At 52.7% G+C, this 22061-nt stretch overlaps 1 protein-coding gene and 1 pseudogene across 1 annotated transcript in view; both read left to right on the top strand.

The window, feature by feature from the left end:
• Positions 1-11974, top strand: part of LOC103749593 — a 13298-nt pseudogene extending 1324 nt beyond the window's left edge.
• Positions 1-22015, top strand: part of LOC103749592 (aldehyde dehydrogenase family 3 member B2-like) — a 23061-nt gene extending 1046 nt beyond the window's left edge. Inside the window, 10 exon segments of the mRNA XM_008852457.3 lie at positions 18260-18431; positions 18859-18969; positions 19156-19276; positions 19400-19447; positions 19450-19484; positions 19571-19652; positions 19927-20313; positions 20764-20958; positions 21495-21593; positions 21831-22015. Coding sequence (XP_008850679.2) covers positions 18261-18431; positions 18859-18969; positions 19156-19276; positions 19400-19447; positions 19450-19484; positions 19571-19652; positions 19927-20313; positions 20764-20958; positions 21495-21593; positions 21831-22015 — 1434 coding nt within the window. The 5' untranslated portion in view covers position 18260.
• Positions 22016-22061: the final 46 nt, after the last annotated feature.

The raw sequence follows: 22061 nt of genomic DNA, 5'->3' as shown, positions 1-22061 counted from the left end.
TTTTCTTTTATTTTATGTGTATGAGTGTATTGCCTGAATGTAGGTAAGCACACCCGTGTCATGCAATGCCCACGGAGGTCAGAAGAGGCCACTGGATCCCATGAAACTGGAGTTATGGATGGTTATTAGCCGCCCTGTGGGTGCTGGGTATTGAGCCTGGGTCTCTGAGAGCAGTGAGTGCTCTTAACCGCTGAGCCATCTCTCCAGCCCAGTGTTATGGACCTTTATTTCTTGTCCTGAAGTGATACATTCTTATTGTAAGAAATCTGGAACCTATGGAAAGATGTGGGCGATAAAAGGTCTGGGGCTAAAAGTCCAGCATGGTGGCACACACCTCTAGTCCTAGCACTTGGAGGCAGAGGTAGGGGGACTACTTTGGAAGTACTGAGTAGCTGAGGGTACATAGTGAGACCCTGTCTCCAAAACTACGTATGAGGGCTGGGGGCATGGATCAGTGAGTGGGCAAAGGGCTTGTTATAGAAGTGTAAGAACCAGAGCTCAGATTCCCGGCACCAGTGTAGAAGCTAGTAGGTGTGGCAGTCCACCTGTTAACCAGGGCTCAGAAAGCAGACAGGGGATCTTTGGGCCACCCCAGCTAGCTAGACTCACTGAATTAGTGAGCTCTGGGTTCAGGGAGAGACGCTTCCTTAGAAAACAGAAAAACTGAAGAAGATACCTGGGTCACCCTCTAGTTTTCACACACACGTGCACCTGCACACAAGTGTGAGTTACACACATGCAAACACGCATACACACGTATACCACACACACACAAGCAAAGTGTACAATACACACAGTGATATATGTTCCAGTGCTGGTGGGAAGAAACGGCTCTGGGGGCCACAAGGACCACAAAGGCCACACTTGCCACTGTGAGGACAGCAGTCAACTGACATTTGGAGCCATGTTTCCCTTATCTTCATGATGGGCTAAAATTATCCGCAAGGCTTAAATAAGATAAGGCATGCCGTCCTTCCTTCCAGCTTGTTTTCCGAGTTGTATTCAATGCCCGTGAAATAAACATCAGCTCCCTATGCAGCAGGTCCCAACAGCACAACTGGCCCAGTAGCATGTCATTCTCAAAATCTCACCACAGGGCCTTTCCACCTGCTGGCCCCTCATCCTAAACAGTCACCGTTCCTGTCTTCACTGCAGTTAGAGACCCAGCTGGTCTCTCTCTGGCCTGTCCTATGGAGGTTGCCGCAATCCAAGACTCCCGTCCAGCAGAATCCAGGAAGAACGACACAGACACCAAGGCAGGGTTCAAGCTTCTTCCTCTTTACTACGCACTTCAGCTCTTTATATAGCATTCTCCACAGCCCTCCCTCCAGCCAGGACCAATCAGGGCGCTCACACACGCAGCAGGCAGGCAGAGTGGCAGCCCATTGGGCCACGCAGCAGGGTCATGCCAGAAGAGTCTCTAATCAGGCAGGCAGCACATGATCAAGCTCATCCGCTTGCACGAGTTAAAGTAAACAAGCAGGGATCACGAGACTTGGCAACCAGCCAAAGCGCCTTAGGCAGGAAGCTTGGAGTCATGAGGCTTGGCAGCCAGCCAAGGCGCCATTTTGCTAGCTTCCCACAGGAGGTGCCCGAGTTATGCGGATCATGTATAATTACAGTCGGATGACACGTAACTGACACTTCATTCAATGACAGTCGTAAACACTCTCTCTCTGGCCTGCCCTCTGGAGGAGCCCGAGTTATGCGGATCGTGTATAATTACAGTCGGATGACACGTATCTGACACTTCAGTCAATGACAGTCGTAAACACGACAGTAATCCCACAGACTATAACCCAGCTGCACCAGGCAAAGGAGCTCTGAGGGCCTCAGCACAGGTCAGGTTCAGCCACAGAAAGGCACTAGGGAGCCACGGAAGACCTTCGAGCAAGGCTGCTGTGACCAGGGACTCGAAGCCCAGCAGGGAGTGCTGGTGAGGGCTGCTGGCATCCCAGAACGAGCTGTTGGGCAGAGACCTGAACTGTCCTAGGCCACCTGTGCCAGCTGCCCAGGGAGTGGGGGACCAACCAACCAGCAGCCCCAGCCAGGCCCAGCTCTTCCAGGAGGTCCCTGCAGGGAGTGGACTGTGGTCCTCCTGAGCAGGGGTCTAGGTGGCACTTGCTTAGATCCCCATCCATCCCGACAGGAGCCTGCTCAGGGACAGTCCTCACCAACTCTGCTGTGTGCTGCCTCCTCCTGCCCCGGGAGGGGGATCAGGAATGTGGAGGCCCCTCCAGGAAAAGGACAAGGCTCTCCTGGGAAGGAGGAGTCTGCACACATGTCTTCCCACATTCCTCAGCTGGGACAGCTCCTCAGAGCCCAGAGTGGCTGCTCACCTTTCCCTCCTGTTCCTAAGAGCAGGCTCTGTCCACAGGGGATGCTGTCCACAGAGGGGTGTGTCAGGGTTTTATTGACAAGAATGGCCTTGTGAGGCCCAAGTGGATGTAGATGCTGATGGGACCAGGGCCTTTAGGCACCCAGCAGGGACACTGATCCCTACTCCCTTCCAGAGCCATGAACTAGTCCCAGCATGGGCTCGTCCTATCCACACAGACACAAAGCACACACCTGCACTCATCCAAATCATCACACAAGAACACAGGAGAACAGAGACAGACACACACACACATAGAGACACTCAGTCACATGCACACAAAGATGCACAAACACACACAAAAAATGTGTACATGGACACAGGCACTCAATCACACATAGATATACATTGACAGATATGAAAAACACACACATTCATCCTTATGAGATGGCACATACCTATAATCCCAGCACTGTGGGCAGTGGAGGCAAGAAAATCATGCATTCGAGGCTATTTCCAGCTACACAGTGCTTTGGAGGCCTGACCCACATGAGATCTTGTCTCAAAAGAAAACAAAACAAAACAAAAAACAACCCCCCCCCAGCACAAAAAAAAACCCAGGACTGGAGAGATGGCTCAGTGGTTAAGAGGACTGAATGTTCTTGCAAGTACCCAGGTTTAGTTCCTTGCACCCACATGGCAGCTGACAGTGATCATCTGTAATGCCAGATTCCCTCCTGAGAGACCTGCATGTGCTCTCTGGGCTCCCAGGCCAAGGCTGTCTTTATGCTAGATGGACAAAACTGTCCCAATGAATTCTATTCGAGTTTTTGTATAATTTCTGATGTCCAGAAGAGAGTTACTTACAAAGGCCTACAGCTGTGGGCTTTTCCCCGACATCTCGGCTGAGCCTGTTCACGTCCACGTTCACCTGAACACCCACAGAAATGGCGACTCCCCACCACTTCCTGGCTTCCTCAGTGTCTCTCCTTAGACCCTCCCCCTCATGCACTTAAACCTGACTAACTGGGTGGGAGGGGTGTCTCTTAGGGTTCAGTGCTAGTTCTCTCAGAGGACACAACCAACACCATAACTCCAGTTCCAGGAGATTTGATGCCTCTTCTGGCCTCTGTAGGCATTGCACACATGGGTGCACTTACGTACATGCAGGTAAAACCCTCATATACATAAAATAGATCGATAAAATTTTAAAAACCAACCAACCCACAAACAAATGAACAACCAAGCAAACAAACACAGACACCTTCATTAGCATTCAGATGCCTGTGGCATCATCCTGCACTGTCCAGCTTGCGGGGTCATCTGAGGGAGGAGATCCCCTGGAAGACTGTGGGCCGTGAGGGATGTCGGCAGGCAAAGGGTTGCCACAGACCCTAGGACCGCTGGAGTGTGTCTCAAATGTAGGGTTATCCCAGCCACCCAATTAACTGCCCTGTGCTGCATCATGGACTGTTTCAAGGATAAGTTTTGGAGGCTGTGGGACACCTTCAACTCTGAGCACACAAAGCAGGCCCAGTTCTAGGCTGCAAGGCTGCAGGGCCTTAGCCACTTCTTGTATGAAAACAAACAGCAGATCCATGACCCACTGGCCCAGGACTGGGGCGAGTTGATGTGGGGCTGTGGGGTGTGGCATCTAGACAGGGGTTACAGTGTCCTTCCCAAACATGACCACATCCTCTGTGGGATCTTGTCCCCGTGAGGGGGGTTGTAGCCCCCAATATGACTGACTTTGCTCAAAATATATTCCGTATATTTCACACCACGTCCTGACATACACACAATGCAACATTAAGTCGGGAACAGCCACAGCCACCCTGCGAGGCCAGCTGCCATTGCTAGGCTGGCATGATTGTTCTTCCCAGGTTGCAAATGGAGAAACTAAAGCCCTCAGGGTTACATCACTTGCTCAAGGTCAAAAGGCCAGGCAGTGACAGGCCAGAATTCGAGTCCTCAAGGAACCACCACACTGCATACGCTGCCTTTATGTGCTCGAGGAAACCCCTATTGGCCTCACCAAACAGTAGACTGAAGACCAGCCATGAGCCTGACCTGACTCATCCATGCAGTCACTCTGGAGTCAGGCATTAGTGGGATCATCCTGTGCCAGACTGAGGCAGACCCGACCCTCAAGAGCCTCAAGACCTGGATGAAGGATGAGTCAATAGCCAGCAACTTGGTGAGCCCTGCTGGAAGGGGGACAGTGTCGGGGGCAGGGCACTGGGCAGGCCTGTCCCAGGTCTCTTCCTGTCCTTGATATCAAAGCAAGCCAGTCTTCCCATTTGAGCACCTCCATCACCCAGAAAGGCAGAGGACCCAGGCAAGTGGGTGGGGTGGAGCTTGGGGCTTAGGGTGCTTCTCAGTGGCACTCACCAGCATCGTGTACCTATCTCAGGCCACTAAGTTAGGCTCCACCTTCGTCCAGAAGGTGATTATCATCCCTCCCTGGAATTGCCCTCTGAACTTGATGATCATGACCCTTCTGGGAAGCATCATGCAGGTAAGGCAGGTCCTAGACCCCATGATCTCCTAGTATGACAGCCCTTCCCAAAGGGGATCGGAAGACCCTGGAGGGTGCTGGCACCAACTACCCCTAGCACTCCCCCATCTTCCCCTGCAGGGAACTAACTGTGTGCTGCTGAAGCCCTCAGAAATACGCACAGAGAAGGTGCTGGCCAAGCTGCTGCCGCAGTGCCTGAACCAGGTGTGGATGCTCAGCCTGTCAGCCTCTGGTGTCCCCAACACCCCTGTTATGGCCAATTAGGAGGTGCTGCCATACCTTGGATCTGCCTCCTGAGCTGTCACCCTGCCTTGCAGAGCTGTTTGGAGCTGCTGCCTACCCTGTAGAATGCTGTCATATGTTTCTATGGTGACAATGGCAGACCTCCCCCAACCTGGGCTGCATCATCAGTGAGAAACATTTCAAGTGGCTCCATGGATTTCTGGGCTGTGGCCATGTGGCCACTGATGGCCAGCATAATGAGAGTTAATGCTACATTGGTGAGCTTCTCTCTCCTCTGCCACAACCCACTCCACACTGGAGGAGCCCAGGCTAGACCCCAAGTCAGCCTGCACTTGAATTCTAGGCCCCGCCGCTAAAACCTGGCCTGAGTCCACAGCTTCCAGTGCCACAAATCCCCATCACTGTGGCTCTGAGCCACAGTACTAAACAGCAGTGTCACAGCTTGAACCCAGCGAGCTCTGCACCCACTCTGTGGTGTTCCGAGGTGGATTAAATTTCTGTTTTACCCTTGGTTGTCCCATGAAGCCAGGGCCCCAGACCCTGGAGTCCTGGTAGATCAGGCCCTGGGTCTCTTCAGCCTGGAGTGCAGGTTCTGACCCTGTCAGAGTCCCTGTCCCCTGGTGTGTCCTGCTATGATGACACTGAGTGGCCCCCATGTCACAGCACCCACAGTGCTGGTGGATGTACAGGAGATGGAGTCAGTGATGCAGTAGGAGATCTTTGGGCCCAATCCTGCTTCTGCTGATGGTGAGGAGTCTGGATAAGGCCATGGGCTTCAACTGGTGGGGAAAGCCGTTGGCACTATGTGCCTGGCGGGAGTGATCACTAAACAGCAGTGGGCTGTTAGAGGGGCAGCAACAGAGAGGACACAGCCCATTTGGACAGTCACAGAATTTCATGAATGGTAACCGTTTGGTTCTGTCCCTGCTCTCTCTCTCAGAAGTCACTGGAGTCCCCTTCTGTACTTCGGAATACACATTCTCCTAGGAGCCATCGCATCTGGCTGAATAAAGTATTCTTTTTTAAAAGATTTATTTTATTTTAAATTGTGTGTGTGTGTGTACGTGTGTGTGTGTATGTGTGTACGTGTGTGTGTATGCATGTATGTGTGTGTGTGTGTGTACGTGTGTGTATGTGTATGCACACCTGAGTGCAGGTACCTGTGGAGACCAGAAGAGGTCATTGGATTTCATGAACCTGGAGTTGCAGGCAGCTGTGAGCCACCTGATGTGGGTGCTGGGGACTGAACTCTGGGCCTCTAGAAAAGCAGTACAAGCTCTTAACTGCTGGGCCATCTCTCAGCCCTCTATTTTTTTTAATTTTTTTTGGAGACAGGGTCTCTCTATAGCCTCAGCTGGCCTAGAACTTGCTATGTAGACCAGGCTGGCCTTGATCTCATAGAGATCCACCTGCCTTTGTGTCCCAAGTGCTCAGATTAAAGGCATGTAGCACCATGTGTGTCCCTGAGTGAATTAATGTGTTTCATGAGCATGCAGGTGTCTGAGGAGGCCAGAAAAGCATGTCAGATACCCTGGAACTGGCCTTGCAGGCAGTTGAGAATCCTATCTGGTGCTGGGACTCAAACCCAGGTCCTCTGTGGGTTTTTAACTATTGAGCCATCTCTTCAGCCCTGGTTTGTGTTTTGAGACAAGGTCTCATGTAGCCCAGGCTGGTAACAAGAAGGTAGGCCTTCAACATGGCCCTCAACATGTAGCTGAGATGACCTTGAACCTGATTCTCCTGCGTCCACCCCCATAGAGCAAGATTATAGATGTACACACAGTGTCTGGTTTTAGGTATGGGGGGACCAAACCCAGGGCCTTGTACATGCTAAGCAAGCACTCTGCCAACTGAGCTGCATTCCCAGCCCTCATGGTTTTAGGAATATACTTTTTATTTGAGAAAAGTGTGGTGGTTTGAATGAGAATGTTCCACATAGGTTCCAAGTATTTGGACATTTTGTCCCCAGTTGGTGGTATTGTTTTGGGAGGCCTTAGAAGGTGTGGCCATGCTAGAGGAACTGGGAACAAGCTTACAGAATTCTTTTTTTTTTTTTTTTTTTTTTTGCTTTTTTTGAGACAGGGTCTCCTTCCCTGTAAACCAGGCTGGCCTGGGACTCAGAGATCTGCTTTCCTCTGCCTCCCAAGTGCTGGAATTAAAGGTTGTATGCCACCATGCCCAGTGCCTGCAGAGTTCTTAAGCTGTGCCAGATCTCCACTCACTCACTCTCTGCTTCCTGTGCTTACTTGAAGATGTAAACCTCTGCTTTCTGCTCCTGCTCCGGCCACCTCTGCTGTCACGCCTCCCTGCCAAGATGGACTCTTGCCCATTTGGAACCGTAAATTAAATAAACTCTTCCTTCCATAAGTTCCCTTGGTGTTTTAGCACAGCAACAGAAATTGTGTACCAGGAGTGCGGTGTTGCTGTGACACACCTGACCACGTGGGTTTGGGGAGGAACATGGAAGATTTTTGAAGTTTGGACTAGAAAAGCAGTTGAATGCTGTAAAACAAAGCTTAATGGGTCATTCTAGAAGGAGGCTGTAAGAAAGTAGTGCTGAGAGAAAAATAGTTCCAGAGGGAAATAAAGACTTAAACAGCAACTGGGATATTTTAGCAAAGAGTCTGGCTGGAGTCTGCCCTTGACCTAAAAGCTTACCTGAGGCTAAGTTGAAAAGCAGCGGACTAACTTCTTTGGTGGAGGATATTTCAAGACAGCCTAATGTAGAAATGATGGCATGGGTATTAATGGGGAATGTTTTGCAGATCTACAGTGAAAGAGAGCCAACGGCAGAAAGAAACACAGAATGTACAGTTTGGATTGAAAAAGAGCACTAGGAAGATTAATGTTGGAGCCCTGGCATGTGCTGGAGAGGATCCCATTGATAAGGAGATTAAAGTGATTAAGGAGGGGCCTAGAGATTAGGACATAAACAATGGAGAGAGTGCTTCCAGGGCAAGACCACACCCAGCTAAGCCTCCAATTTGAGAAACAAAAGTGCAGCAGGGGTTTTTCTACTAGAAATCCACTGAAGAAAAAAGCTTAGAAAATGGGTAAAGCTGGCTGGGGTCCATCCCAAACTTGCAGTCAAACTTGGCAGTGTCCTTTACCTGGTGCTGGCTTTAGAGGCATGAAAGACGCAAGAGTAAAGGGGTCATCAGTTCTTCCTCTGAGGTTTCAGAGAGCTGCTGAGGCCGGGCAGCATGCAGCAGGAGTTCCCCTGCCTAGAGAAGGCCCTGATAGGCCATTGCGTGAAGCTGTGAAGGTGAAGCCTGGTTGGCAATGGAGACCCCAAGAAGTTCATGATGCCAGAGCTGTGAGGCATCTGCCAAGAAGAGCTGCACACAGGGAGTGGTTCCAGCCCAAGAGAGAGAATGTATGTTTCACACAGCAAAACTGGAGAGGATGGGCATCTAAGCCCTTTGGAAGTGAAGTCCCAGAAGTCAGCTGTGTAGTTACTGGATTTGGTGTTTGCCCGGCTGGTTGTTTTCATCCAGAATTTCCTCACTATGCCGCTATTCCTCCCTTTTGGAATGGGAATGTATATGTCGGGTCCACTGTATGTTGGAGTATGTAATTTGTCTTTTGATTTCACAGGAACTTACAGTCTCAGAAGAGACTTTGGACTGTTGACTTTTGAATAGTATTGAAACTGGTAAAGACAACGGAGACTTTTAAGGATAGACTAAATGCATTTTGTATTTTATATGGCCATGAGCTTATGGGGGCCAGGGAGTGGAATGTGGTGGTTTGAATGAGAGTGTCCCACATAGGCTCCAAGTATTTGGACATTTTGTTCCCAATTAGTGGTACTGTTTTGGGAGGTCTTAGAAGGTGTGGCCATGCTAGAGGAAGCACATCACTGGAGGTGGGCTTAGAGAGTTCTTAAGCCTTGCCGGATTGCCAGTCACTCTCAGCTTCCTGTGCCTACTTGAAGATGTGAACCTCTGCTTTCTGCTCCTACTCCGGCCACCTCTGTTCCATGCCTCCCCACCAAGATGGACTCTTGCTCCTTTGGAACTGTATGCTAAATAAACTCTTCCTTCTATAAGTTCCCTTGGTCACAGTGTTTTATCACAGCAACAGAAAACAAATAGATTTACGGAAAAGCCATAAAGGCAGTTCCTGTGCACCCCGCACAGTTCTATGAAGGGCCCTGACGTGGCTCAGAGGCAGGTAAGTGCCATGAGTATCACAGTAACTGTACCCTCCATCCACGTCCACCATGCTCTGCATCTAGTGCTGTTTGAACTCGGCCTCAGCCTGGCATGAGATGCAGTCAGGCATCTGCAATGTCCTCAGTTTCTGGTTTTCCTCATCTATCCGTAAAAGGATGTGAGGTTTCCACAGAGAATACCATGGGGGCAGAGACTGAGAGCCACAGGTGACTGAGGGGGTTAATGGTGTTAGATTTAGGAGGGCAGAAAAAGGAAGGACTTTATAAAGTTTAGAAATAGGAGTCAGGGCCAGAGCTGCAACAGGCAAGGAATGTGTTCCTCCATTCAAGGAACATAGCACAGGCTGATAAGCTCTTCCACACAAAATGAGTATCTGCATCAAAAGGGGGAGCAGTCTGGACTTATATAGAACTCTGCTGCACACAGCTGCAAGAGTTAACTCTGTGCCAGGGTCTGGTGTCCTCGAGGGTCTCTTCTCTCAAGATTATTTTCTCAGGCAGGTGGGCGAGTTAGCCATGGGTGGGCGGGTGGGTGATCTATAACACTACAGGAGACAGGTGGGCTCCATAAACAGTCTCTCTCAATCCAGGGAATAACCAGTTGATAAGGCTTGAGCAAGGCCAGGCTGACAATTTAGGGCCAGTTAGCTGCTTTAAGGGATTTATGATTTTCCCTAATGAGGCTTGTGGCTCTTCTACAACTCAAATATTCTGTCAAATGGTCACTTGGGAAAGACTGTGTCTGCCTCAGCGCTCTGCAGACCTCCTACTTCTGTGGTATTTGGAACAAGGCTTATTTTAGTAAGGGTCTGGGGTCCAGGCCACTAAGAATAGAACAGGCTCAAGTTGGCCCCTGGGAAGATGGTGAGGTAGACCTCTGTCTTTGAACGGCATTGGCCACCAGACTACTGCAGAGATGATCTGGACCCCCGGAGAAAGATCTGTCTGTGAAACATTTATCCAGTCAGTGTAGTGTGTGTGTGTGTGTGTGTGTGTTGTTTTGCTTTGTTTTTTGAGGCAGGCTCTCACATAGCACAGGCTATGTGTGTGTGTGTGTGTGTGTGTGTGTGTGTGTGTGTGTGTGTGTGTTGTTGTTTTGCTTTGTTTTTTGAGGCAGGCTCTCACATAGCACAGGCTACTGTTGACCTTGCTATGAAGTTGAGAATGACCTTGAATCCCTGGGGTCAATGTCAGGCTGCTAAGTTCAAACCTGACCCCACACAGTCCCTGGCTTCCCTGTCCCTTCTCTTTTAAATGGCTGCCATGATAAAACTCCATAGACACTATTATGTTCCTCCCTGGATGTCTTCCTGACAACCTGAGACCTCACTACACCCCCACTCTGCCTGCGCCTAGGTTGCTTCCCCTTTGGCCTACGTCCCAGCACTGTGTGCGCCACAGACAAGCAACACACAGGGAACATGCTCCAAGGGCAGGGTCCGTGAGTCTGTCCACCACGGACACAGACCACTTACGGAAACAAGAAGGTATAACCGTGTTTTGCTCTCCCCCGGGTGGTCAAAGAGGTGCTGGCCCAGACCAGCAGTGGAGGCTTCTGTGGCAACGATGGCTTCATGCATATGACCCTGTCCAGCCTGCCTTTCGGAGGAGTGGGTAGGTGCCACAGAGCCCTTCACCCTGTGCTGACAGGCTACTGTGTCCCCGTACTGACCACACTCATTGCCAAAGCTCAGCCACTGTCAGAACCTCAGTGCAGCAGGCAGTGAGGCCCCTCTCCCCTGACCATGTCCATCTAGCCTGCCTGTCTCCCCTCCCTATGGTCTGTGGTGGAACCTTCCAGACTGTCTGCACTTATACATGTGGGCGGGGACCTGAGCAGAGACCATTTTGGTGGGTTCTGTAGAAACACACCTGTGGCCCCAGCCAGCGTGCCCCTGGCCTTTCTCTCAGCAGCACTTGTCCTGGGCCGCCCATCCACACACAGCCGTGGGTCCCACACTCTTTATCTGGTTCACCCCACATCCCTCCATCCTCACTTCAGCAAGCTGACCTTCCTTCTTCCTCATACCTCAACTCCACCAGGCCCTGTCTCCTGGACTTCCCTGGCCTGGGCCTCCATCCCTTCCTAGGCACTGGGAACTCCACAGGTCAGGAGATTCTAGCGTACCCTAGGAGGTGGGTATACTGTCACAGAGAAGTCTTAGGCAAACTCACTTATCCAAAGTGACACAGTTATTCAGGGCAGAGGTCATTCAACCCTCTGGACAGTCCTTCTGCTAAACTGGCTCCCTTGGCCACTGCCTGCCTATTTTGCACCAGCACCTGCTACGCTGGTTTTGGTATAGGCTGAGGGCTTACCCTTTTACCCACAGTGCCTTGTGGTTGGCTCACTGGACAGACATGGAAATTGGCTCAGATAGCCCACTGAGGGCCTGACCCCTGTGTTCTCTGCTACTCACAGGCAACAGCGGGATGGGCAGTTACCACGGCAAGTTCTCCTTTGACACCTTCTCCCACCACCGTGCCTGCCTGCTGCGCAGCCCCAGGATGGAGAAGATCAACGACCTCCGCTACCCGCCCTACTCACCACGAAACCTCAGGGTGCTGCGGGTGGCCATGGAGGAGCGCTGCTGCAGCTGCACGCTGCTCTGAGTATGGGTGCTGGGGCTCAGGGCACCCTCCCCAGGCCACAGCTGCTGGGGCCCAAGCCTGGGATTCAGAGCCCAGGCCACAGACCAGTTTGCTTAACCCAGACAGGTGTGGCCCGTGGAGTTGGAATTACAGGTGGCTGTGAGCTGCTGTCCATGGGTGCTAGGGACTGAACTCAGGTCCTCTGGAAGAGCAGCAAGCACTTTAAAAAAATTATTTATTATTTTTATTTTATTTGTGTGCGTGTATTGCCTGCGTGTAGGTAAGTGCACCCGTGTCATGCAATGCCCATGGAGGACAGAAGAGGCCAGCAGATCCCCTGGAACTGCAGTTACAGACTGTTAGTTGCCATGTGGGTGCTGGAATTTGAACCTGGGTCTTCTGCAAGAACAACCAGTGTTCTTAACTGCTGAGCCATCTCTCCAGCTGCAGAAAGCACTCTTAACTGCTGTTTTCCAGCCCCCTAGAACAGGTTCTTTACAGATCTGATGAAGCCAAGGATCTCAGCAAGAGAGTTATCCAGGTGGGTGCTAACGCCAGTCACAGGTGTTCTTATAAAAGGGGCAGGGCTGGGATGTAGCTCAGTGGTACAGTGCTTCCCGATCATGTGTAAGGCCCTGGGTTCCATCCTCAGTATCACAGGGGGAGGCATTAGAGGTATTCTGAGACAAAGATCATATAAAGACCTCCTCCTCCTCCTCCTTCTCCTCCTCTTCCTCCTCCTCCTTTTCCTTATTTTTGAGACAGGAGCCCACTTTATAGCTCTGGCTAGCCCAAATTCACTATGTAGCTCAGGTTGGCCTCACTCATGGCAGACGTCCTGCCTCAGCCTCCTGAGGACTGCAGGTAAGAGCAGTCCTTGATCATGGACTTCTGCCCCCTGAATTTTGAGCAAACCCAGTTCTGCTGTCTCTGGCCATCTGTGGTCATTGGTCCCATAGCCCAGGGCAGGGCAGGGTACAGGAAAATTTCTAATGATTTGGCTCCATTCTCTACCTGGTGCTATTGAATCTGGAATGTTTTATTTATGGGCTGCTGAGGTTTCCTGATGGTTTGGTTTCCTTTAAACACAGCGTTACTGAATTAGGATTCATACACCCTGCGACCCACCCTCTGCAGCCTTACCATTGGGGGTGATACCCATCTCTGGGACTCACCTGCTCTTTGGGGGTCGTGGCTACCCTGAGATTCCATCCCGTGCCCCCCTGACTCGGCCCATGCTCCCTCCCTGGGTGCACAGGGGCATTTGGCTCTGAAACCACTGAAGACTCAGAAACCAGATTTGTAGTATTCTGTGGTTCCCACCATCCCAGCTCCAATCACAGCCAAAAATTATCTCAGACCCTGCTGGCCCATGGTGCACACTCAGCCAAGAGACTCTCTCTGCAGCCCTAAGCTGGATGTGCTTGGTGTCTGGCTCAGGGAGGGGTGGGAGGCAGGGGCAGGCCACCAGTGAGGGACAGTGGCAGGGCTGAGCTCAGCGTCGTGCTTCTCAGAACCCAGGGACTGCTGAGCAAATATGCAGAAAAGCACTGGTAGACGTTCCCGCCCTGGCAGCGTTGACTTGTGCCAGAAGCTGGCACATCTTCCCACCACTTGGACAGCCTCTCACAAATCATGAAATTAGGCTGTGAGACATTAAGTAACTCGACTTGGGGGTCACATGGTAAATGGGAAATAAAGACATGAGTGACATCCACCCCAGAGCACCTTCTGCTGACAGAGGTTCCGCTATACCCATCAGGGCCCCTCTTCTGCCCCTAGTATGTCCTTTAAAGATACCATTGCTCACCCAGACAGGACACCCTGGCTGTATGTGAGTGGAGATCGTTTAGCAGAGGGGGCTTGTCAGGACTTCCTGGATGAGGTGGCACTTGCTATCAGGGCCTGGGTGAGTTTCATCCTCCCCCTCTCCCAGGACATCTCCTTACCAGGTACTACTGTCACTTTTTCTGGAACATTCAGGCCTGCATAGCCTGCCATTCCGGTTCCCCACGGTGGTGCCTAAGAGGCAGAGGGAGAGGGAGGTGTGGGTTTGAGGAGGTAGCTGCCCTGCCCAGCTTTGCAGTGAGACAAGTCACTGCACTGTCAGACGGGGAGGGAACCAAGCTTGGATCAGCAGAGGCAGCAGCAGAAGCAAGCTGGGATAACAAAAGAGCCAGCACATCTGGAACCAGAATGTCTGCCACAGGCACAGTCTCGGAGCCCTCGCTGGGGTATGTGTGGCCCTTGGGCTCATGGGGGAGCTAGGGCCAGGGGCATAGGGGTCTTAGGGAAAATGGTCCTGTTAGGGGCCAGTGGCTGGTGGAAATAAGATGTGGGGGTCACAGAAGAGGGGCCAGCCTGGGTGCCCAAGGAGTCTGCCAAGGAGCCTGAGACTTCAGGGTGACAGCCAGACAAGGGAGCTCAGGGCAGAGAGGTGTGGCCTTGTCTTCCTGAGCCTCACAACCCTATGACAGATAGGAAACACCCAGTACCCCTGGGGGTGGGGATAGACCCTGCATCCTTTCCTGAGCTGCTCTAGGCTTTGGAAGGAGGCAGCCTTATGAACAGATAGGGACCTGGAAGGGGATACCAGAGCTGTGACCAAGGTGTCAGAGAAGGAACTTCTTGGGAGGGGAGGCCAGAGTTGAGTTTCCGCTTTCAGGTTTAAGAAGCCACATTTTCACCAGGCGTGGTGGCGCACGCCTTTAATCCCAGCACTTGGGAGGCAGAGGCAGGAGGATCTCTGTGAGTTCAAGGCCAGCCTGGTCTACATAGTGAGTTCGAGGACAGCTGGGGCTACAGGGAGACCCTGTCTCAAAAAGATCCCCCCCCAAAAATGGGGCTGGGATGTAGCTCAGCTAGTGGAGCACTTTAGCTGGGGCTACAGGGAGACCCTGTCTCAAAAAGATCCCCCCCCCCAAAAAATGGGGCTGGGATGTAGCTCAGCTAGTGGAGCACTTGCCCAGTGTGTATGAAGCTCTAGGTTCGATCTCCAGCACTAGAGAAACCAAGTGTTTTGGTGACTGCCTATAATCCCAGCACTTGAGATGGAAGCTGAAGGATCAAGAGCTTAAGGTCTTAACTACATATTGTTGGAAGCCAGTCTGGGCCACAGAAGAGCCTATCTCAACAACAAAAACGGGGCTTTGTGGTGCAGAAGCAGGCAGATCTCTTGTGAGTTTGAAGCTAGCCTGCTTTACAAATTGAACCCCAGGCCAGTCAGGGTTTCGCAGTAAGACCATGTCAAAAATACAAGAACAAAAACAAACAAACAAAGAACCAAAAAGAGCCACGTTCCCTATATCACACTGGCTGAAATCTGGCGTGGAGGCACATGCCTGTCATCTCAGTACTCAGAAGGCAAAGCCAGGACACCACGGAACTACACTGACTAGCTAGACTAGCCACTTTAGTGAGCTCTGGGTGCCACGAGAGACCTTTCCTCAGTAAACAAGGTGGGGGACAATTGAAGAAGACACCATATCAGCCTCTAGGCACACACACATGCACCTGCACACACACCTTCATCCACACAAGTGAACACACACCCGTACATCACACACATACATACATTCATAACCCCTCATACACAAACACATAAAGTGTGGGACACGGAGTGACATACGGTCAAGGTGTTGGTGGGAGGAGAGGCTGTGGGGTACAAAGGCTGTGTGGGTGTTCTCATCTCCTTCTTTTGCTGTGACAGAACACTGAACGAAGAGCAGCCTAGCCAAGGAGGTTTGTTCCACCTTACAGGTTGCCTTTCATTGAGGGAAGTTGAGACAGGAAGTCAAAGCAGGGACTCAGCCAAGGACAGCAGAGACCACGGAGGATGCTCTGGCTGGCTCGTGCAGTCTCAGCAATTAGCTTTCGCATACAGCCCAGGACCACCTGCCCAGGGAATGGTGGGCTGGCCAGTCCTGCATCAAGTAATAGTCAAGATGAGCCCCCACTGACTTGACCCACAGACCAATCTTATCTGGGTAATCCCTCTATTGAGACTCCATTCTCAAGTGACTACAGGCTGTGACAAGACAACAGTCAAAGCTGACAAGGACAGAGGGCAAAGCAGTAGGCCACTTGGAGCCTCGGTTTTTCATCTGCACCATGAGGCAACAGTACTGGCAAGGTGACACGTGCTATCTCTTCACTCCAAATGCAGCTCCGCCTCCCTTCCAGACTTTTTTCCAAGTTGTAGTTGATGCCCAAGGAATACATCTTAGCTCCCTCTACTGCAGGTCACATCAGCACAACTGGCCCAGTACCGGGGAGGCTCAGGGCCTTTGTACCCAAAGAGTCGCTGTCCCTGTGTCTTCACTGCAGTTAGAGCCCCAGCTGGTCTCTCTCTGGCCTGTCCTCTGGAGGAGCCTGAGTTATGTGGATCATGTATAATTACAGTCGTATGCCATGTAACTGACACTTCAGTCAATGACAGTCGTAAACATGACAGTAATCCCACAGACTATAACCCAGCTGCACCAGGTAAAGGAGCTCTGAGGGCCTCAGCACAGGTCAGGTTCAGCCACAGAAAGGCACTAGGGAGCCACGGAAGACCTTCGAGCAAGGCTGCTGTAACCAGGGACTCATGAAGCCCAGCAGGGAGTGCTGGTGAGGGCTGCTGCCATCCCAGAATGAGCTGTTGGGCAGAGACCAAACTGTCCTAGGCCACCTGTTCCAGCTGCGCAGGGAGTGGGGGACCAACCAACCAGCAGCCCCAGCCAGGCCCAGCTCTTCCAGGAGGTCCCTGCAGGGAGTGGACTGTGGTCCTCCTGAGCAGGGGTCTAGGTGGCACTTGCTTAGATCCCCATCCATCCTGACAGGAACCTGCTCAGGGACAGTCCTCACCAACGCTACTGTGTGCTGCCTCCTCCTGCCCCGGGAGGGGGATCAGGAATGTAGAGGCCCCTCCAGGAAAAGGACAAGGCTCTCCTGGGAAGGAGGAGTCTGCACACATGTCTTCCCACATTCCTCAGCTGGGACAGCTCCTCAGAGCCCAGAGGGCCTGCTCACCTTTCCCTCCTGTTCCTAAGAGCAGGCTCTGTCCACAGAGGACGCTGTCCTGAGAGCTCTGTCCACAGGGGACGCTGTCCTGAGAGCTCTGTCCACAGGGGACGCTGTCCTGAGAGCTCTGTCCACAGGGGACGCTGTCCTGAGAGCTCTGTCCACAGGGGACGCTGTCCTGAGAGCTCTGTCCAAGGGGACGCTGTCCTGAGAGCTCTGTCCACAGGGGACGCTGTCCACAGAGGGGTGTGTCTGGGTTTTATTGACAAGAATGGCCTTGTGAGGCCCAAGTGGATGTAGATGCTGATGGAACAAGGGCCTCAAGGGCACCTAGCAGAGATGCTGATCCCTGCTCCCTCCCAGGGCAATGAGCTAGTCCCAGCCCAGGCTGGTCCTGTCCACACAGACACAAAGCACACACCTGAATTCATCCAAGTCATCACACAAAAAAAAAGGGTACAGATACATACACACACACCCACAGACACAAAGCACACACCTGAATTCATCCAAGTCATCACACAAAAAAAAGGGTACAGATACATACACACACACCCCACACACAGACACAAACACAGACACACAGACACACACACACACACACACAAAGACTCAGAACACAGACACTCAGGCACACACATATTCAGACCCTTATTCCTACACACAAAAAGACACATGTGGACACGGACTCATTCACATATGGACAGACACCGACAGATATAAAAGCAGACAAGTTGAGCCCTGAGAGTTCGCCATGCCTATAATTGCTGCACTTGGGAAGTAGAGGTAGGATGATCAGGAATTTAAAGTCATATTCAGCTTCGTACTTGGAGGCCGGCCTGGGCTACATGAGACCAAGTCTCAAAAAAGTAGAAAAAAAGGATGGGTATGGTGGTGCATGCCCTTAATCCCAACCTTCAGGAGGCAGAGGCACGTGGACCTCTGGCAGTTCGAGACCAGCCTGGTGTACACTGTGAGTTCCAGGCCGGCCAGGGCTGCATAGAGATGCTATCTCCAAAAAAGGCAGAAAGGTGGGGATGGCTCAGCAGGGTTAGGGACCTCTTTCTGTGCAAGGCTGGTGAACTGAGTCAGCTCCAGAATCCAGACTCCAGAATCCAGATGGAGAGAACTGACTCCATAAATGTGTCGTCTGACTTTCACACATACCTCACGGCATGATTGCCCCTCACACCCCATAATAAATGGAATTCTAAAGAAAAAAGTGAGAAAGCAGGTATGAAGTTACTTTTTGAAAGCAAAACAAAACTGAACCCCGTTAAAAACAGAGGCGTGGGGAGGACTGGAATGCCGGAGCGGAGGGGCTGCCACAGGGTCCTGGGGTAGCTGGAGCACTTCCCAATGGTTGGGTATAACACAGACTACCAATTATCACTGTCCCTTCCTGCAGGATGGATTCCTTCGATTCCTTCGAGGATACTCTGCGGAGGCTGCGAGAGGCCTTCAAGGCAGGGCAGACCAGGCCTGTGGAGTTCCGGGTGGCACAGCTGCAGGGCTTGGGCCACTTCCTCGGAGCCAACAAGCAGCTGTTGCAGGATGCACTGGCAGAGGACCTGGGCAAGGTGGTATAGGGGTTCGGGGCTGCAGCTCTAGGTCAGGGGCTTCTCTGTTCTTTCCAGACTGGGCGGTATCCTCCATGAGGTCTCGTCCCCCTGAAGAAGGTCATGCCTCCCAATGTGACTGGCTGTTTTCCCAAACTATATTTTGTGTATTTCACACCTGTCCCGGCATACAGAATGCAATATTAAATCAGGAAGGCCCACAGACACCCTGAGAGACCAGCTTAATGGCTGTCGTCAGGTTACAAATGGGGAAACTGAGGCACTCTGGGTAAGACACTTGCTCAGGGTCAAAAGGCCAGGCAATGGCAGGCCAGAGTTAGAGTTCTCATGGGACCACTACAATGCATATGCTGTCTTTATGTGCTGGAGAAGACCCCTTTGTGGTCTCCCTATAGCCATGAGCCTAACCCACTACCCCACTCCACAGTCACCCTTCGAATCAGACATAAGTGAGATCATCCTGTGCCAGAATGAGGTGGACTTGGCCATCAAGAGCCTGCAGACCTGGATGAAGGATGAGCCAGTGGCCACCAATTTGGTGGGTGCCGCTGGATGGGTGACTGTGGGGTGCAAGTAACTGGGGTAACAGGACACAGGGCAGTCCTACCCCAGGCACTGTCTTCCCCTTTGGAGACCCCATCACCCAGGGAGCTGAGAACCCAGATGTGTAGGGGGGGATGTTAGGTGCTTCTCTCTGACATCTCACCATCATCCTGCACCCCAGCTCACCAAGCTGAGCTCCGCCTTCATCCGGAAGGAGCCCTTCGGCCTGGTGATTATCATTGCTCCCTGGAATTACCCTCTGAACTTGATGATCATGCCCCTCGTGGGGGCCATCGCTGCAGGTGAGGGTGGGTCCTGGGCCCCATGATTTCCTAGTATGACAACCCTTTCCAAAGAGGGCATCGGGAGGCCCTGGAGGGTGTGGGCACCAGCCTCCCCCAGCGCCCCTCCATCTGCCTCTGCAGGGAACTGTGTGCTGCTGAAACCATCGGAAATAAGCAAGAACACAGAGAAGGTCTGGCTGAGCTGCTGCCCCAGTACCTGGACCAGGTGGGGACGGCTCGGCCTGTCCTGGCCAGTGGGGAGATCCCGGTGTGCCCTGGGTCTGCCTCCTGAGCTGTCATCCTGCCTTGCAGAGCTGCTTTGCCGTGGTGCTGGGTGGGCCCGAGGAGACTGGGCAGCTGCTAGAACACAAATTTGACTACATCTTCTTCACAGGTGAGGACAGCCCTAGTCAGGATCCTGGGGACAGAGACAGAAGAGAATGGGGGTAGGAAGGTGTGGAAGGATGCGGCAGTAAGCCAGGGTAGGGAAGGAATCAAGAGCTGGAGGCGTCCCAGAGGGCAGGCTGTTCACACACCCTAGGAATCCTGCAGACTGGATCCTGGGAGGTGGGACCAACCAGTACTTGGGTCTCTTCAGAGAGAAGGCAAAGTCATGTCCCTGGACCACTTGTCCAGGTGAGGATGACTTCTCTTGACCATGTCCCCAGGGAGTCCTCGAGTAGGCAAGATTGTCATGGCCGCGGCTGCCAAACACCTGACACCCATCACCCTGGAGCTGGGGGGCAAGAACCCCTGCTATGTGGATGACAGTTGTGACCCCCAGACCGTGGCAAACCGTGTGGCCTGGTTCCGATACTTCAATGCCGGCCAGACCTGCGTGGCCCCCGATTACATCCTGTGCAGCCAGGAGATGCAGGAGAGGCTGCTGCCTGCCCTCCAGAGCGCCATCTTGCGTTTCTATGGCGACGACCCCAAGACCTCCCCGAACTTGGGCCGCATCATCAACCAGAAACATTTCAAGAGACTCCAGGGATTGCTGGGCTGTGGTCGTGTGGCCATCGGTGGCCAGAGTGAGGAGAGTGAACGCTACATCGGTGAGCCACCCCTCCCCTGCCACAACCCACCTAGGCTGAGACCATTCCACACTGCAAGGGGCCGAGCGGGACCTCGAGTCTCAGGTACCACCCAAGTCCTGGCCCTGCTGTTTGAGCCATGCCTAAATCCATGGCTCTAGGTGCTACAATTCTCTATCACCCTGGCTCTCAGTCTGTGACTCCTCAATTCCCAAATCAAGCCCACCACTCTAAACCCACCGAGCTGGGACCCCAGTTCTAGGTTCTAACCCCACAGTATTGATTAAACTCCCACTTGTTTTCCACTGTCGCATAAGCCCAGGACTGTAGACGCTCAGACCCTTAGAGACTGGAGTCCTGGGAGGTCAGACCCTGAGACTCCCCAGCCTGGAGCCCAGCTCCCACTGACACATCTGCCCCTGGGGGTGTCCTGACAAGTGAGACTGAGTCACACCCCCCCCCGTGTCACAGCACCCACAGTGCTGGTGGACGTGCAGGAGACAGATCCGGTGATGCAGGAGGAGATCTTTGGGCCCATCCTGCCCCTGCTGACCGTGAAGAACCTGGAAGAGGCCATCGACTTCATCAACCGGCGGGAGAAACCACTGGCGCTGTACGCCTTCTCCAACAACAGCCGGGTATGGGCCTGACGGGGCCACAGAGGAGGTGAAGGGGCGCACACTGGCCACACCCCCTGCTTGGGGCTTTAGACAGCAGATGTTCCAAGTTTGACAGATCCCAGCTATCCCGTTCCACTGCAGGCTGTACAAAGGCACCTGCAGACAGGGCTCAGGCAGGGTCACAGGTGCAGGGTGCATGGCTAGCCAGCTGTCTGTCCAGCCAACTGTCTGTCCTGGCTGGGGTAGCAAGAAGAGGTACGCTATGGACAAACCCCTCTCCTGAACTGTGCAAAGTTTTCTGCCAGTAAGCCCATCTCCATCTGGGACTGGGGGACAGTATAGACCAGGATCACATAGGCAGAGCCTGGCTAAGATCCAGTGGGGGCTCCACACTCACAAGGTTCTAACTTTTCGGCTCTCCTGTACATTAACCATCCCCACAAGGGGCGCCCCCTAGTGGGAGATCAAAATAAGGGCTTGCTCAGTCCAGGGTGGGCCTGGGGAAGGCAATGCACCCCTCTGCATCCCCAGTGGGATGGTCAGAACTCAACCTCATGGCTCCACCTCCCCTACTTCCTCCAGGGGTGAACCAGGTGTTGGACTGCACCAGCAGCGGTGGCTTTGGAGGCAACGATGGCTTCCTCTACCTGACCCTGTCAGCCATGCCCCTGGGAGGAATTGGTGAGGTCCTGCCCTCCTCCACAATCCAACCACAACCTCAGGAATTCCTTTCACTTGCTTTACCTGGATCTCATGGCCTCAGTCTCGCTATCTGTAAAATGGTTCTTAGCTTTGCCTGCCTCTCTCTGAGTTCCCTGCAAGCCTTGGGCTTCTAGCCCGGGAAAGCGGCTGCTACTGGGATTGGTGCACACAGGTGAACAGGGCGCTGTCCTCACAATCTCACTCTGTGCCATGCAGGTAACAGCGGGATGGGCCGGTACCATGGCAAATTCTCCTTCGACACCTTCTCCCACCACCGCGCCTGCCTGCTGCGCAGCCCAGGGATGGAGAGGCTTAATGACCTCCGCTACCCGCCCTATAGTCCCTGGAGCCAGCAACTGATAAGCTGGGCTATAGGTTCCCAGAGCTGTACCCTTCTGTAAATGCCACCGACTCCAGCAGGTCCCCAAGCCCTCCTTCTGTGGCTCA

The sequence above is a fragment of the Nannospalax galili genome, unplaced genomic scaffold, assembly GCF_000622305.1.
Source record: "Nannospalax galili isolate Female #2095 unplaced genomic scaffold, S.galili_v1.0 scaffold6407, whole genome shotgun sequence".
NCBI lineage: Eukaryota > Metazoa > Chordata > Mammalia > Rodentia > Spalacidae > Nannospalax > Nannospalax galili.
Note: the sequence above shows the minus strand (reverse complement) of the source record. Positions and strands in the feature narration are given on the sequence as shown.